General features: G+C 32.5%; 1 protein-coding gene across 1 annotated transcript; it reads right to left on the bottom strand.

Annotated features, from left to right (window-relative positions):
- Positions 1 to 9,324: 9,324 nt before the first annotated feature.
- On the bottom strand, positions 9,325 to 12,244 carry LOC120215704 (alpha/beta hydrolase domain-containing protein 17B-like). Its single transcript, XM_039213308.1, has 6 exons — positions 11,884 to 12,244; positions 11,516 to 11,849; positions 10,826 to 10,862; positions 10,417 to 10,653; positions 10,176 to 10,223; positions 9,325 to 9,912 (listed from the first exon to the last, which is right to left on the bottom strand). The coding sequence occupies exons 2-6, from the start codon at positions 11,833 to 11,835 to the stop codon at positions 9,454 to 9,456; spliced, it is 1,101 nt and encodes a 366-aa protein (XP_039069239.1). The 5' UTR covers positions 11,836 to 11,849; positions 11,884 to 12,244; the 3' UTR covers positions 9,325 to 9,453.
- Between the last annotated feature and the right edge of the window lie 2,240 nt (positions 12,245 to 14,484).

Raw genomic sequence — 14,484 nt, 5'->3', positions numbered from 1 at the left:
GCATGGCGACCAATACGAGCATTGTAGCAATCGCACCATTTGAAAAATTAATTCTAGGAGAGGATTATCATGTGAATTTTTTTTCCACTGTATTTTTACGTGAGTTTAGCCCAAATTTGTGTATTAATTAGTATCGTTCGGGTAAATCTGCCTAATATACCAAAACAAGGCCAACTTCCTCTCTTAATTAATTAATTAATCATATATTAATGATGATCTTTGAGTAAGTCAGATCATACCGCACATATACTTTTATACTTTATATTTTATAGCTGCAAATATCTTTTATTATTTAAGTAATAATGAAACATTAAAAATATATATTTAAACAATTTGATTGATAAACATATTTGATAATAAAGTATGTGGAATTATATCAAATTACAAAGTAAGACGAAGCACGATAGTGGGTTTTCTCTGGGTGCACGTTAGCAGGCCTAACGACAACCGAGTTGTCCGTCGTGTTCCCCGATGGCTTTCGGTCCTCTTTCACGATTACTAGCTTCTTTCCTTCACTTGCTTGGTGGGTCTCTAATGGATTGGCGAAAGCTCTTTGGAAGTTCCCCTGGGCATAACCTAAAATTCTTTCCCCCTGTGCTTCGCGACGGTGTTCCTACAGTTAAACCCCCTCCTGAGATTCTCGAAGCAGGAACTGTTGAATGGAGGCTTTCTCTTGTGGGACAGTTTCTGGGACTTTTCCCAAATTTCCTTGCAATGCATCGTATTGTTCAAAATCTCTGGAAAAAAGGCCCTGCAAGGAACCTATGCCCAGGTGAGTCTGCCTGGTAAAAACCTTTATACATTTCCATTTAGTTCTGAATTTGCAATGGATTGGATACTCGAAAACGGTCCTTGGTACGTCCTTAATAAGCCACTTATACTTAGAAAATGGGAACCTATTTTAAAGCGACTAAATTTTGATTTGTCAAAGATTCCTGTCTGTGTTCAATTATATAACATTCCTCTTGAATTATTCTCTCAAGTAGGACTTAGTTACATAGCAAGTGCTATTGGTACTCCATTATCAATGGATTCTATTTATGGCTTCTAAAACCATATTAGAATTTGCTAAACTCTGTGTTAAAATTGGGGTAAAAGATGAAATCCCCAATTATGTTGATGTTATTCTCTAGGATTGTCAGACTGCTTCAATATATGTAGAAATACCTTGGTTGCCACCAAGATACAAAAAATGCAACGTTTCGTCCATACCGAAAAAGGTTGCTCCGAGAAAACCTCTAAAGGAGCAGTGACTACTCAAGTCTGGATGAAAAAGAGTGATCCCAATTCAAGTTTTGACACCTCAACTATAGGAGGAAGTGAAGCTCTTCAAGATCCAGTTCTTCCTTAACTGGTTTGTCCTACTCAGCAAGAGAGAGGTGATAATTCTGATTCTCTTTCTTATGTTGATTTTATTAATGAGTCAACTATAGCTTCTATTTATCATGATCCTCCTGAAATCATTAGTGATTCTACTGAAATTCTTAACGTCATTGTTAATGATAGTCAAGATGATATTGCTCTTCCTGCTGAGGTTGTAAATTCTACTCCTCAATAATCTAACTTAAAACGGGGTGGAGGAGACCTGGTAAAGCTAGAATTGTCCTAGGTGGTTCAAAAAATAGATTTGAAGCTCTAAATTCGATTGATGATAATACTTCTACCTTAGAAGGACATCCTAGGAAGATTAGAGTTGCTTCATTGGGTGTTGCAGGTTTGGTAAAAGAACTTAAACTGAAAAAGAAGGATGAAATGGACCAATCTAAAAGACTTTCAGTTTATGGTGAGGGGAACTCACTGAGCTCATCTTCCCAATGATTATCAGTTTTTGGAACGTTAGAGGATTCAATAATCCTCTAAAACAAGACAGAGTGCTTCAAAGGGCAAAGAAAAATAATGTGGATGTTTTATGTTTATTAGAAACTAGAGTTAAAGCTGACAAGTCCAAAGACATTTTTGAATCAAAATTAGCTACTTGGAATATTAGCTCTAACTATGAATATGCTTCAAATGGAAGAATTTGGGTTTTATGGAAGAATGGCTTGGAGTTTACTATACTTTATACTTTTGACCAGATTATTTCTGCTCAGGCTCGATTCCTTGGTAAATCTTTTATTGTTACAGCAGTGTATGATAGTAACAATGGCATTATTCGAATACACCTCTAGCAGCAATTGTATGATCTGGATAGGAATACAGGTCACCTTCCTTGCATCTTGGGAGGTGATTTCAATGTTATCCTCCATCCAAATGAAAGTTCTGATTGCAATAAAGCTTAATAGAGTTCTAGTCAACTCCAATTGGGTAAGCACTTTCCCTAACTCTTTTGTAGAATTTCGGGCACCTGCAATCTCTGACCACTGTATGGCTGTGGTATGGCTCTCAAAAGATACACCAACTAACCGTCTCAAACTATGCACCTGCAATCTCTGACCACTGTATGGCTGTGGTATGGCTCTCAAAAGATACACCAACTAACCGTCTCAAACTATTTAAGTTCTTTAATTTCTGGACCTTACAGCATTCCTTCTTGAACATGGTTGACCAATCCTGGCAGTGCGATTCAAGGTAATCCAATGTAAATTTTTCCTTAAATTGAAGCGCCTTAAGTCTACCCTTAGGATTTTAAATACATCATGTTATAGTGATATTTCTAGTAGGGTTAGACAGAGGAGAATTGAGCTCGAGCAGCAACAACTGAAATCTTTAAAAGGAGTTGACTATTTCAGTAATGAACTGGAACTTCAGAATGAGCTCATCAGTTTGGAGGAAGCTGAATTAATGTTTCTTAATCAAAAGGCTAAAATTCAATGGATTAAAGAAAGTGATAAATGCTCCAAGTTCTTTCACTCTACAGTTGCTGCAAAAACAAAAAAGAAACTATTCAAGTGTTGGTTAATGATAATGGAAACAGATTTGAGACTTTTGATGCTATGGCCTCTGAAATTCTTGACTTCTATACTAATCTAATTGGGGTTGCTGATCCTAATGCCAAAGGTAGTGACCCTCAATTCTTGAAAGATCTTCTGCAATCTTCACTACCTCCGAATCATCTTCAAGCTTGATCATGGATATTACCACAGAGGAAATCAAAGAAGCTATATTCTAGCAAGGTAATGACAAATCTCTGGCCCTGATGGCTAGACTCATTGTTTTTTCAAAAAAGACTGGTCCATTGTTGGAGAAGATGTTGTAGCAGCAGTTAAATACTTCTTTCAGCAGTCTTCTCTTCTTCCTACTTTCAATGAAACCTCTATTGTTTTGGTTCCTAAAATTATTAACCCTTGTAAGGTTAAAGACTTCAGACATATCTCTTGTTTCACTGTGGTTTACAAGGCTATTACTAAAATTTTAGTCAATAGACTAAGCAGATTTCTTCATAACCTTGTTACTCTTAACCATTCTGCTTTTATCAAGGGAATGAGTATTGTTGACAACACCATTCTTGCCCAGGAATTGGTTAAGGGCTATAGTAGAAAATCCATTTCTCTAAGATGCACCTTGAAAATTGACCTCCAAAAGGCCTTTGACACCCTCAATGGGATTTTATTTCTGCATCCTAAAATCTTGATATCCCACAGACTTTTATTAGATGGATTGAAGCATGTTACACTGAAGCACAATTCTCAATTTCGTTTAATGGCAGCTTGATTGGATTCTTTAAGGGAGCCAGATGTATTAGGCAAGGTGACCCTCTTTCTCCTATTCTCTTTATTCTCTCTATGAATGTACTGTCCAAAATGTTAAACTTGGTTGCTGCTAGAGAGTTATATGGTTATCATCCTAAGTGCAAGAAAATTAAATTAACTCACTTGTCTTTTGCCGATGATCTATTGATATTCTGTAAAGGCAAAGTGGAGTATGTTATCGGTGTTATTGTTGTTTTGGATTTTTTTCTACGAAATTTCAGCCTAAAATTAAACGCTGCTAAATGTGATTTTTTTGCTGTTGGTATTTTGGCTAGCAACATCGACTTGATTAAGCAAAGCACTGGTTTTAATCAAGGATTCTTGCGTGTGAGATACTTAGTACCTTTAGTATCCAAAAAACTCTCTGAAAAAGACTGTGATCTCATTGGAACATTAAATCGAGACTTCATTTCTGGTCTGGTAAGCATCACAGCTATGTTGGCCGTCTTGAGCTCATCCGGTTATTTTGTACAGTATTGCGAATTATTGGTGCTGACAACTGGTGCTGCCGAATTCAATTCTGACCAAGATTGAACAACTGTTCCAGATTCTTCTGGAAAGGAACAGACAAGGATGCTGCTGGCGCGCATATTAGTTTGATGAAATTGGATGACTTTATTGGATAGGCTTCCCACTCGTGCTCGTCTTCAAAAAATGGGAATCCATATTGATGGGAGCTGTGTGATTTGCAATGCAGCTAATGAAACACGTGATCACTTATTTTTTTATTGTTGTTTGGCGAATTACCTATGGGAGAATATTATGACTCTATCAGGATTACAGAAAATATTCTTGTCATGGGAAGATATGGTTGCTCAAGCTTGTGAAAATGGAAAGGAAAATCTCTCCTTATTACCATCTTAAAGATTGCTTAGTCTACATATATTTACACTTTGTGAGAAGAACGAAATCGTAGAATTTTTAAAGGTTGCTCAAGAACTGCTGATGGCATCCTCAAAACTGTCGAAGACATTGTTGGAATACAACTTCGAGGAAGAAACATTAACCGTTTAGATAGTGTCAATATCAATCTATGTAATTCTTGGGATATAGCTTAACCTATCATTCTTTTTGTAAGTAAATTGTAAATGTTTTGTGATTGGTGATTGGTTGTTAATGTTTTGTAACTGACTCTTCTTTGGGTAATAAAATTATTTATCCAAAAAATAAAGTATGTGGTATAAATAGATTTAATATCATAATATTTGATTTTTTTCTTCTTCCTCTTAGATATATAATGAATGAGATGAGGTTTTATTTTTATTAGTTTCCTGTATAAAAAGATCACATGTCCTGGAGTGTCTCTATATATGATTTATGCCTAAAAAAGATATGAAAATAATAAGTACGTGCATCAGTTGGACCGGTTTTATATAATAATTAAATATTTGGGAAAATCAAACAAGGAAACGGACAAACATTTACGGAGTGTTAGGTTCAAGATTGTGGGATTCTCGTGGGATGGGAATCTCACATTCTCATGTTTGGTTGGCCGGGAATCTCATTCCCGGTAATGTTTTATTACCAATAGTAGATTTTTTAGGGTATATTATCGGGAATGTCATTATCTCCTTTCCCTTAGGTATTGTAACATTATCGGCGTTTTGGACTAAAATGCCCTTAAATTTTTATTTTTTTTCAAAAATATCATTCTTCTGTCATTGAATAATAAAAATTCTACGAAGGTTAAATTATAAATTTATCCTTAAATTATTTTAGATTTACAAAAAAAATCTATAATTAAAATTTTATATGAAATTCAAGAGTTAAAAAAATTTACCCTTTCATTAAACTTTTTTTATATTTTTAATTTTGTAAAAAAATTATATAAATATTATGAATTTAATTTTTTAAAGAAAATATATAAATATTTTATAATTTGTAATATTATAAAATATATAATAAGGACAATTTAGTCAAATATACATTCTAATAATCTTTTATTCATTTAACCAAACACGATAATCTTACATTCCTGTTAAACCAACTAAACACAAAATACAACATTCCCAATAATCCTATTCTCTAGTAATCTTTTATTCTCACTAATAATCTTACATGCACTCTTAAATTTTGCGGCTTTGCCTTGTATTCACGACGTGTCAACAATTAATACAACAAGGCATGGGGGTTTCTGACAATTGGACCGACTTGGAATAATAATTGACACGTCCGGACAATAATTGCAAATATACGAGTTAGATAAATAAATGCATGTTCTTAGCATTTTTGTGCCTGCGCCGGAGATTTGGTAACTGACAAGTGGATTGTTTATGGGATGTCCGGCCTCCATATATCAATTGGATAAATCAACAATTAGTGGGGCAACTGTGGGTTGTGATCGAATGAAGGAAGTCCGAGACTAGTTCTATAAAGATTTTAAATATTTTTAAATATTTTATTTATAATTTTTTATAATTTTATTCTTTAAAAAAATTCTAAAACTCACCATTAACATAATTTAAATATTAGGATAAATTTTATTAATATTTAAATTGATAAAAATCTGAAATATTATTTAGACTTACATAATAATCACCCTTATTCTTCAAATATCAACTAGTATTTTTTTAACAATGGTAACCGAATTTTATTAATAAAAATAGATGAATCAAAATTACAACGCATTTAAAGAAAAAATTAGAGACAATGGTCATCAAAAACTCATATATAAAATAAAAAATATTAAACATAAATATACAAAGAGATTGAAACCTTCCAAACATAAAAAAAATACAATAACCTTCTTAAAACTTATTGTCTCTGTCGAACGAGACGTTTTACGATGTCATAAAGGAGTGGTGAGCGAATCAAATAATTTGACAGACTATTTCGCTACACAATTCTGATTATATCGGCAAACGATCATTTACAAAATAGGGGATCTGACAATACGTGACCACTGACAAGTCAATCAGAAAATAAATGTCGTGATAATCTTTGCGAAAGCATCAACACGGCTGTAGAAGTATGAGAAAAACTTATCGAAAATCATAAGGAATAGAAAAAGACGATGCAATAATATTGAGAGAAATTTTTTTAAATAAACATTACCATGAGATAATTATAGAAAAGTGGAAAATCTTTTTGAAAATCAACTAGTATTAATGTCATGCAATTTGACCATTTCTATGATAGCTTACATTTGAATTCTTTTTGTGCTGCCCAAATACTTAATATAATCATCACCGTATATTAATAGTTGTAGCGTCGGTCATTAATCAAAGCAAGATATTTTTTACTGTGCCCGTCCCATTATCTGGTGTGAACTATGTTGCAACTGATGGTACTGTCATTTCATTTAGTATGAAACCTTCCATCAAATTACATCATCACACACTCCTCTGTAATTTATCTCTCTTCCTGTATAATTACTATTTGGGTAAATTACGCATTTAGTATATAAACTATTAGTTTTGATTCATTTTAGTATCTATTTTTTTCAAAATAATACCTAACGTTTAGTTTTCATTTCATTTTAGTATCAGTCGTTAAAAAACTTAACATGATTAGTACCTAACTATTAGTTTTGATCCCTTTTAATACCTAAACTTTTAATCTGTTCAAAACTTAATGTTAAATTTTGAATGGAGTACTAAAACGAAACAAAAACTAAATTTTTAATAGTAAGGGTTCTAAAATGAAATAAAAAAATAAACTTTAGGTATGATTTTGAAATAAAAAATAGATACTAAAATGGATTAAAAATAATAGTTTATATACTAAATGCATAATTTATCATTGTTTTTCTAGACAATGACATCTTGATTTTATTATTAAAAATAATTTACAACGTACCCAAACATACAGAGAAAATTAGAGACAATAGTCACAAAAAAATCATATATAAATAAAAGTATTAAGCCCAAAGTACGAAGAAAAATAAAACTTTCTATAGAGAATGGCGACCAACATCAAAATAACCCACTAATCTTCATAAAAGCTTATTGTCTCTATCGAACGGGATGGTTTATGAAATAATAAAGGAGTGGTGAGGAGTGGTAGATCTAAAAATATTTTTTAGGGTGAGAACATATACGCTATCGACATAAAATTTTTAAATAGAGTTGATACAAATAAAATTTCAACATGAACACCATAGGTAAAATAAGTAACTAATCAAATAAAACTCAGATTTTAGGATGGGCACAAAAATTTAAGGTGGGCACTATCAGTAAAATAAGTAACTAATCGATGAAAAATCAGATTTCATGGTGGGCATGTGCCCACTCTCACCAAGATGTGGCTCCGCCACTGATAATGAGCGAATCAAATTATATGGTAGGTTGCTTCGTTACACAATTCTGATTATATCGACAAACAACATTTTACTAAAGAGAGAATTTGACTATACGTGACTAATGATAAACCAATTAGAAAATAAACGTCGTGATGTTTTTTGTGTAAACACCAAAACGATCTCAAAGGTATTAAAGAAAACATATCAAAAGTCATAAGGCTTGTGCCACAAGAGCAGAAAAATCACATGTCATAGAAGCATAGAAAAAATTATCATATAGACATATTCTTATTGAAAATAATAAAAAAATTCAAAAAAGAAATAAAACAAAAGGCGTAATAAAAAAATATAAAAAATGAATAACTATCGGTAATTGACAATTGATATTAAAATTGATGTTACGGTGAAGTAATTAAAAAGAAAGAAAAGGGAAAAGGTGACAAAAATTGTTAGAAAGAAAACTAAATTAAAGAAAGGGAAAATATTGATGTAATTCAAATTAACATATACGAGTTAATATTAAAATTATGCATACATCTTAAATGAATTTTAATTTTACTGGTGATCGTGGGTTATAGATAATTTTATTTCTTTTTTTCAAGTTTTTAATAGTTATATGTTTATGATATAATTATTTCGTGTTTTTATGATATTTTTCTTTTGTCTTTCGATACGTTTTAAGTTTTTTTATTAATCATTTGACTATTTATCTGTGGTCAAATCTATTCGTAATGATATTTTGTTTAAGGTTTTTTAAATAATTCAAATTTTTTTCTTATGCGATCCTTGTATAATCTCAGTGACTATTTTTTATACCATGATTATAAAAAATATATAATTTTTTTATAATTTTAAATATTTTATTTTCCTAATAAAATTATTCTATTCACGCTAAAAAAACTCTTAAAACTACACACCCATTATGAAAAACTAAACAAACCAAAACTATGACACCACACAAAAACTTCAAAAAAAATTATGAAACACGAACCAAATCACCTAAGTGATTAAAAGAATGATTTTTATTCTTAGAAGTCTTGTGTTCGAGCACTAGTGACTATAACAAGGTGATTGAGCATTCATTATTAAACAGTTGAGAATAAATTAAACATATACTACTACTTTATAATAGACCTGTCCATTAGCAAGTGTAACCTGTGATATATCACATGACCTCAAGTTTTGGGGTCGATGCTGAAAAAGTATACTAACTCAAAATTTGGCCTCAAAATTCTACCTTTATTATTTGAACTCGAAATAATTAAAAATAATATTCCTTCGATCAACTAGGCTACTTAATGAACTCAGCTATTGACAAATTTAAAAGATATCAAAGCAACAATAATGTATATTATTTGAACGGACATACTAAAATCACAATCTTAAAATCCCCAATATGATGAAAACATTCGATCAATTTCTGCCCTAGAACTCATATTGCTCTTGTTTAGTGTACTAATGCCAGTGATTAGAGGGGACGCTGTTAGCAAGTTCACCAAATCTATACAGAGCACAATATCACCATTAGCCCTCTTGTTCACCATTTAACCCTTTATGTATACCCACACAACATCTCCACTCTGAACATTTGAAGCTGCAGCAGGAACAACCCAACAGGCATTTTGGCCATTCCGGTTTCCAACAACAAAACGACTTCGGCCACCGGCAACATCTGCATCTTGGTTTCGGACATTCGGGGCATTTAGGTTGGCATAATTTAATCTTACAGCACTTCTCACTGGTAACCGAGTTGCCATCTGACCTTGCCGGTAAACTGAGACTCTGCCGAATCCTTTTAAGGCGAATTTCCGTTGTCGTGTTCTCCATTTCATAAACAAACTTGCAAAGATGGCGAATGTAATCAGGGTATAGCTCCAAGTTGCAGTGACCACCTCCTTTGATCCACAAAGGCTCGTATGGTTCCCTTGCCATTTTCCAAAGTCCATTTCCATGCAGCCAATTGACAACGTCATCGTCCGTGCCCTGATTAAGATGTTTGATCAGACCAACTTAGAAGCTCGATACGAACACAAAGTTTCGAGGAAAATAAATGACATTAACACATGCACTTGGCAGATACAGCAGGAACCATATATAAACAGAGTCCATGCAGGCGCTAATGCAAAACAGGAATTTATCAAAGCAAGTTACAACGCTAACCAAAATTATAGTTTAAGCAACAAAACAAGTGCTAATCAATTCGTTGTATTACGGAACACATCACAACGAATTTGAAAGGTACTTACATGTATTACAAGGACAGGACACTTCACCTTCTGAATCTTATTGTTGTTCTGCATTTACGTAGAATGTAATTAGCTCAAGCATAGCAGCAGATACATAAGGTACAAACACATCAATGCTGTTTAAATTTTGTTCACACGTTATTAACATTCCCAACAATGTCAACCAACAAACTATAGGTTCGCTCTTATAATCAACAGTGTTGGTATCTTCCTCAAAATGCAGACATTCATAGATCATTACCTGATAAATGTCAAAGCAGAATGAAAACTTGACATGGCAGAGCACACGAAGGCCAGAAAGAATGCCACTATGCAAAACTACACCTCTTAGCCTTGGTAGCTTAGCTGCCAAATGCAACGTCGGTCCACTTCCGACTGACTGTCCATATAAAATCAAGTCTTCCTGACTAACTCCGTACTCGGTCTGAAGACAATGATACACCGCCTCTATATCGGCATAAGTGTTCAATTCACTTGGCTGGAAACCATTAAACAAAAACTTCAGCAAAGACATCACAAATAGGACAGCTCAAGAAGACTAAACACAGATTTCAGATCCATTATAAAATAGTCGATGATCGTCCCTGCGTATGCATGACCGGTAACAACTATAATTAGAGCAATGCAGCATTATAAAAACGATGAGCTACCTTCCCAGTAGATGCTCCATAGCCAGAATAGTCATACCTAGACCAATTGATAACATAGTAGTAAATAGCAGAGTAAAACAACAGCTAAAGTGAAAATGTAGCGTTTCCTCAAGATCAAATTGTACACAAATTGAAGCTAAAGTGATAAACAATTGTACATCTCTCCAAAGAAAAATGAACACCTCATAAAGCACAAAGGTTTAAGAGTGAAAAACCAATTACTTTATGTAGGTTAAAACTAAAAAGTGATTCAGAAGAAGGAAAAGTAGAAATGACTACAAGCCATCAAAGCATTAACCCATTTTTTACCTTAACTTTTTTTTTATTTTAGCAAGAAAGAACAGAAAAGTAAAAGAATTTCACTAGTAGTGCTAATTACAGATCTAAGACAAATAAGACCATTCAGAAGCAAAGTAGTGAAATATGGTAAAAGAAACCATGAAAGATAAGATTTACATGGTGGAAAGGTAGAACCAAAAGTTTTATCTCTTTCTTTCTAAAGGTTAAATTTGTGAAAGCATCAACCTAGATAAATATACTACAAAAATTAAAAGAAATGCACTTAGAGAAATGCAAACAAGAATGACCAAAGCCAAGAACTTACACAAGCAAAATGCTATTGAGTTCCAAGAGCAGTTGACCATAATTTTCAACCAGAAAATAAGTGGGGGGAAACAAAGAAATACTGACCCCATGAGATTGACTCTGAGGTTGACCTTGAGCTGGACAAAGAGGTCATAGAGTTGGCCAAGGTCAGCAGCATTGCCATGAGAATACAGCACAGTGAGGCGTGCATATGGGTTTCTAAAGTAAAAACCAACAATCTTGTTCCCACGTTTGGTGTCGATCAAAAGCACATCCAAAGAAGGATCATCGGCGACGGGAGCAGGAGTCGAAGAAGAAGAAACCACCGTGAGTTTCCCATTGTCACACTTCTTAACCTGATAAGTAGGTGGAGATGGTGGGAAAAAAGCAAACTTTGCAGCCAACTGAGACAACACACACCCCATTCACCCCCCAAGAAGAAGAAGAGCTAAGATAACCCCAACTCATTGAAAAAGGAACAAGCTTGAGTGCATGACAGAAAAAGGAAAGGGAAAATAAAAGTGGGGTCTTTCAGTACTGTTTAGGTAAGGAAACACTAAAGGAAAAGCTCGTAGCAATAAGATGGACTTTAAAGGGGTGTCTTTACTTACGATGCAGTGGTTGGGGAAGAAGGTAGGAGGTACAAAGAAGATGAGATTTTGCCTAGCTAGATTTGTGAAAATAATTCAGTTTTTTTCTCTTTTTAAATTTTAATGGGGTTGGATTCTGCAGGATGATTGGATCTAAGAGTTTTTTCAAATGGAGATGAATAGAGATAGAGTTTGATGGAGTGAAGTGTATGAGTTGGTAAGTGAAGTGAGAGAGAGGGGCTTCGCAGGTTTGTTAATGAAGGTGGAAAACTATGTTTTTTCCAATGAAAGATCGTCAATTGTTGTGTTCATAAAAGGAGGGGGGGGGGAGAGAGAGGAAGAGAAATGGGTTTAGTTTTTGCTCAACTTGAAAGTTGAAAACGATGTGCTCTTTTGAAGAACATAAATGCAGCAAAAAAAAAAACTTGAAAAATATGAAGTCTGAAACTGATATGTGTAAGTCACTTCATTGCGTGGCAGTAGAACAGTACAGAGAGGTCAATACTAAAATCTCTACTACATGACAAATTCCTCTGTCTTTGTCTCTTTCCTCTCTTGCGAGTATACACGCTACACCTTGCGTGCCTATATATATATAGTCAATTATAATTAGGTTTGAACTATATTTAAAGTTTCAATTTTTATATCTAAAGAATATTTTATTAAAAATATACGTTAGATATTTTATCATTAAATTTTTAAGCGTAAATCGTTAAAAAAATCATTAACTTACACGTATTATATTTATATTTTTTTGATTTTTTAAATAAATTGTATTTAAATATATTTTTTAAGAAATTTCAACATGATACGTGTTACTTAATAATTTTTTAACGATAAACACTTAAAAATATAACAGATAAAATATTACGAAAAAATCTTTAATCACCAAAAGTTAACTTTAAATATAAGTTAGACACTTACTTTTACATCAAGCCTTGTAATTTTTGTTAGTAGTGTTAAAATTATCAAATATGGTATATTTAATTTATTTATCGATTGATTTTGATAAAAAAAAATATTAAGTATTTATTTTAAAATATTTATATTTTAAGATCGAATATTCATTTCGCTATTTTTCATGGGTTTAGGAGTTGGGTTTATACCACAATCTTTGATCCATTAAACTATCGAGTACCCATTTTTTTCTTATATTAAGTTTTCCGTTCTCAATTCTTAAATTATTTTATCTAACCTTCTAAATTATCTTTAATCATTTCTTTTAACCTCGAAGAATTTTAAATTTACTTGTATATCTTTTAAAAATTAAGTTTCATCTTTGGATTAATTAATTTAATTTTTTTAATTCTAATTTTGAATTATGTAGTTACTTCATGTATTTAGAAAAATAATATAATTTGAAAAAAATATAGAATAAATATTCGCCACTCAAAACTATAAATGCTGGACTTTTACAAATATCTAATTATCACGAGTTGGATTTTCCATGTGAATTTACTTTGGAAGTTCTTTTTCCTTAACATTGTCACTAAAATAATTGACACCTTTAACTATTTACTTAACTAACATTATGTATATAATAAGGGCATTAAATTACGCTAGATTAAAGTATAAAGATTAAATGTTAAATTTAAGTATATTGATGGATCTCTTAATTGTTCAATTGAAACGTTAGTAATAAATTGGAGTTCTATTTTCTAACCTTGAAGAGGGTCCCAAGAGCATCTAGACTGAAGAGAGCATGGTTTGCAGATTGTATACAATTTGGTTGGAGAGAAACGATGACCAAATTGGAGAGATTGAAGAACTTGGAGGATTAAACGATGACCAAAGCTTAAAGTCCATTAGCAAGCACCCATGGTACCATAAGAGAAAGTTGAGGATGATTCTGCTGAGCTATAATGTAATATAGGTTAAAAAAAAGAAAACTTTAGATGTAATCGATAATGTGATAAAAATCATAATATTTTAGGTTAGTCGTAACTTAAAAATGTTACATTCTTCGTAACATTTATAACATTTTCAATTGAACTTAAAATTTTACAAAGACTGTAACATTTTCAGTTCAACACAAAATATTATAATTTTTATCATATTTTAAATTGTGTATAAAATGACTGCTTTTTAATCTTAAATTATGTTGCGGTCTCTTTCACTTGCCGGAAAAAAGAGAAAAACAACGGTAATAAGGTCAATATTAGCTGCCTTGGTTTGCAAGGCTAATAGTGACAAAGATCTCAATCTAAACACAATGTTTCTTCATTCTTTTTGGGTGATAATGCATTTGGATTTCAGACATAATCATCATATTAAAAAGAAGTAAAAAAAATGATGACAATTAAGTCAAAAAATGCATGCATGTAGGAGATACGGATCAACCTTTTCTTTTTCATTAATAATTGGGCCATCCTCCCAATTGTGTTCCATTTGCCATGCCAAATCTTTAATTTTCAATGCATTACTTGTTGTTTGTTTTTCCTTGAAGGGCAAGGTTAGGGTAGGGATGGCAATATGGTGTGTCGG

This window comes from Hibiscus syriacus, unplaced genomic scaffold, assembly GCF_006381635.1.
Source record: "Hibiscus syriacus cultivar Baekdansim isolate YM2019G1 unplaced genomic scaffold, ASM638163v2 tig00110154_pilon, whole genome shotgun sequence".
NCBI lineage: Eukaryota > Viridiplantae > Streptophyta > Magnoliopsida > Malvales > Malvaceae > Hibiscus > Hibiscus syriacus.
This window is presented reverse-complemented; position numbering and strand designations above follow the sequence as displayed.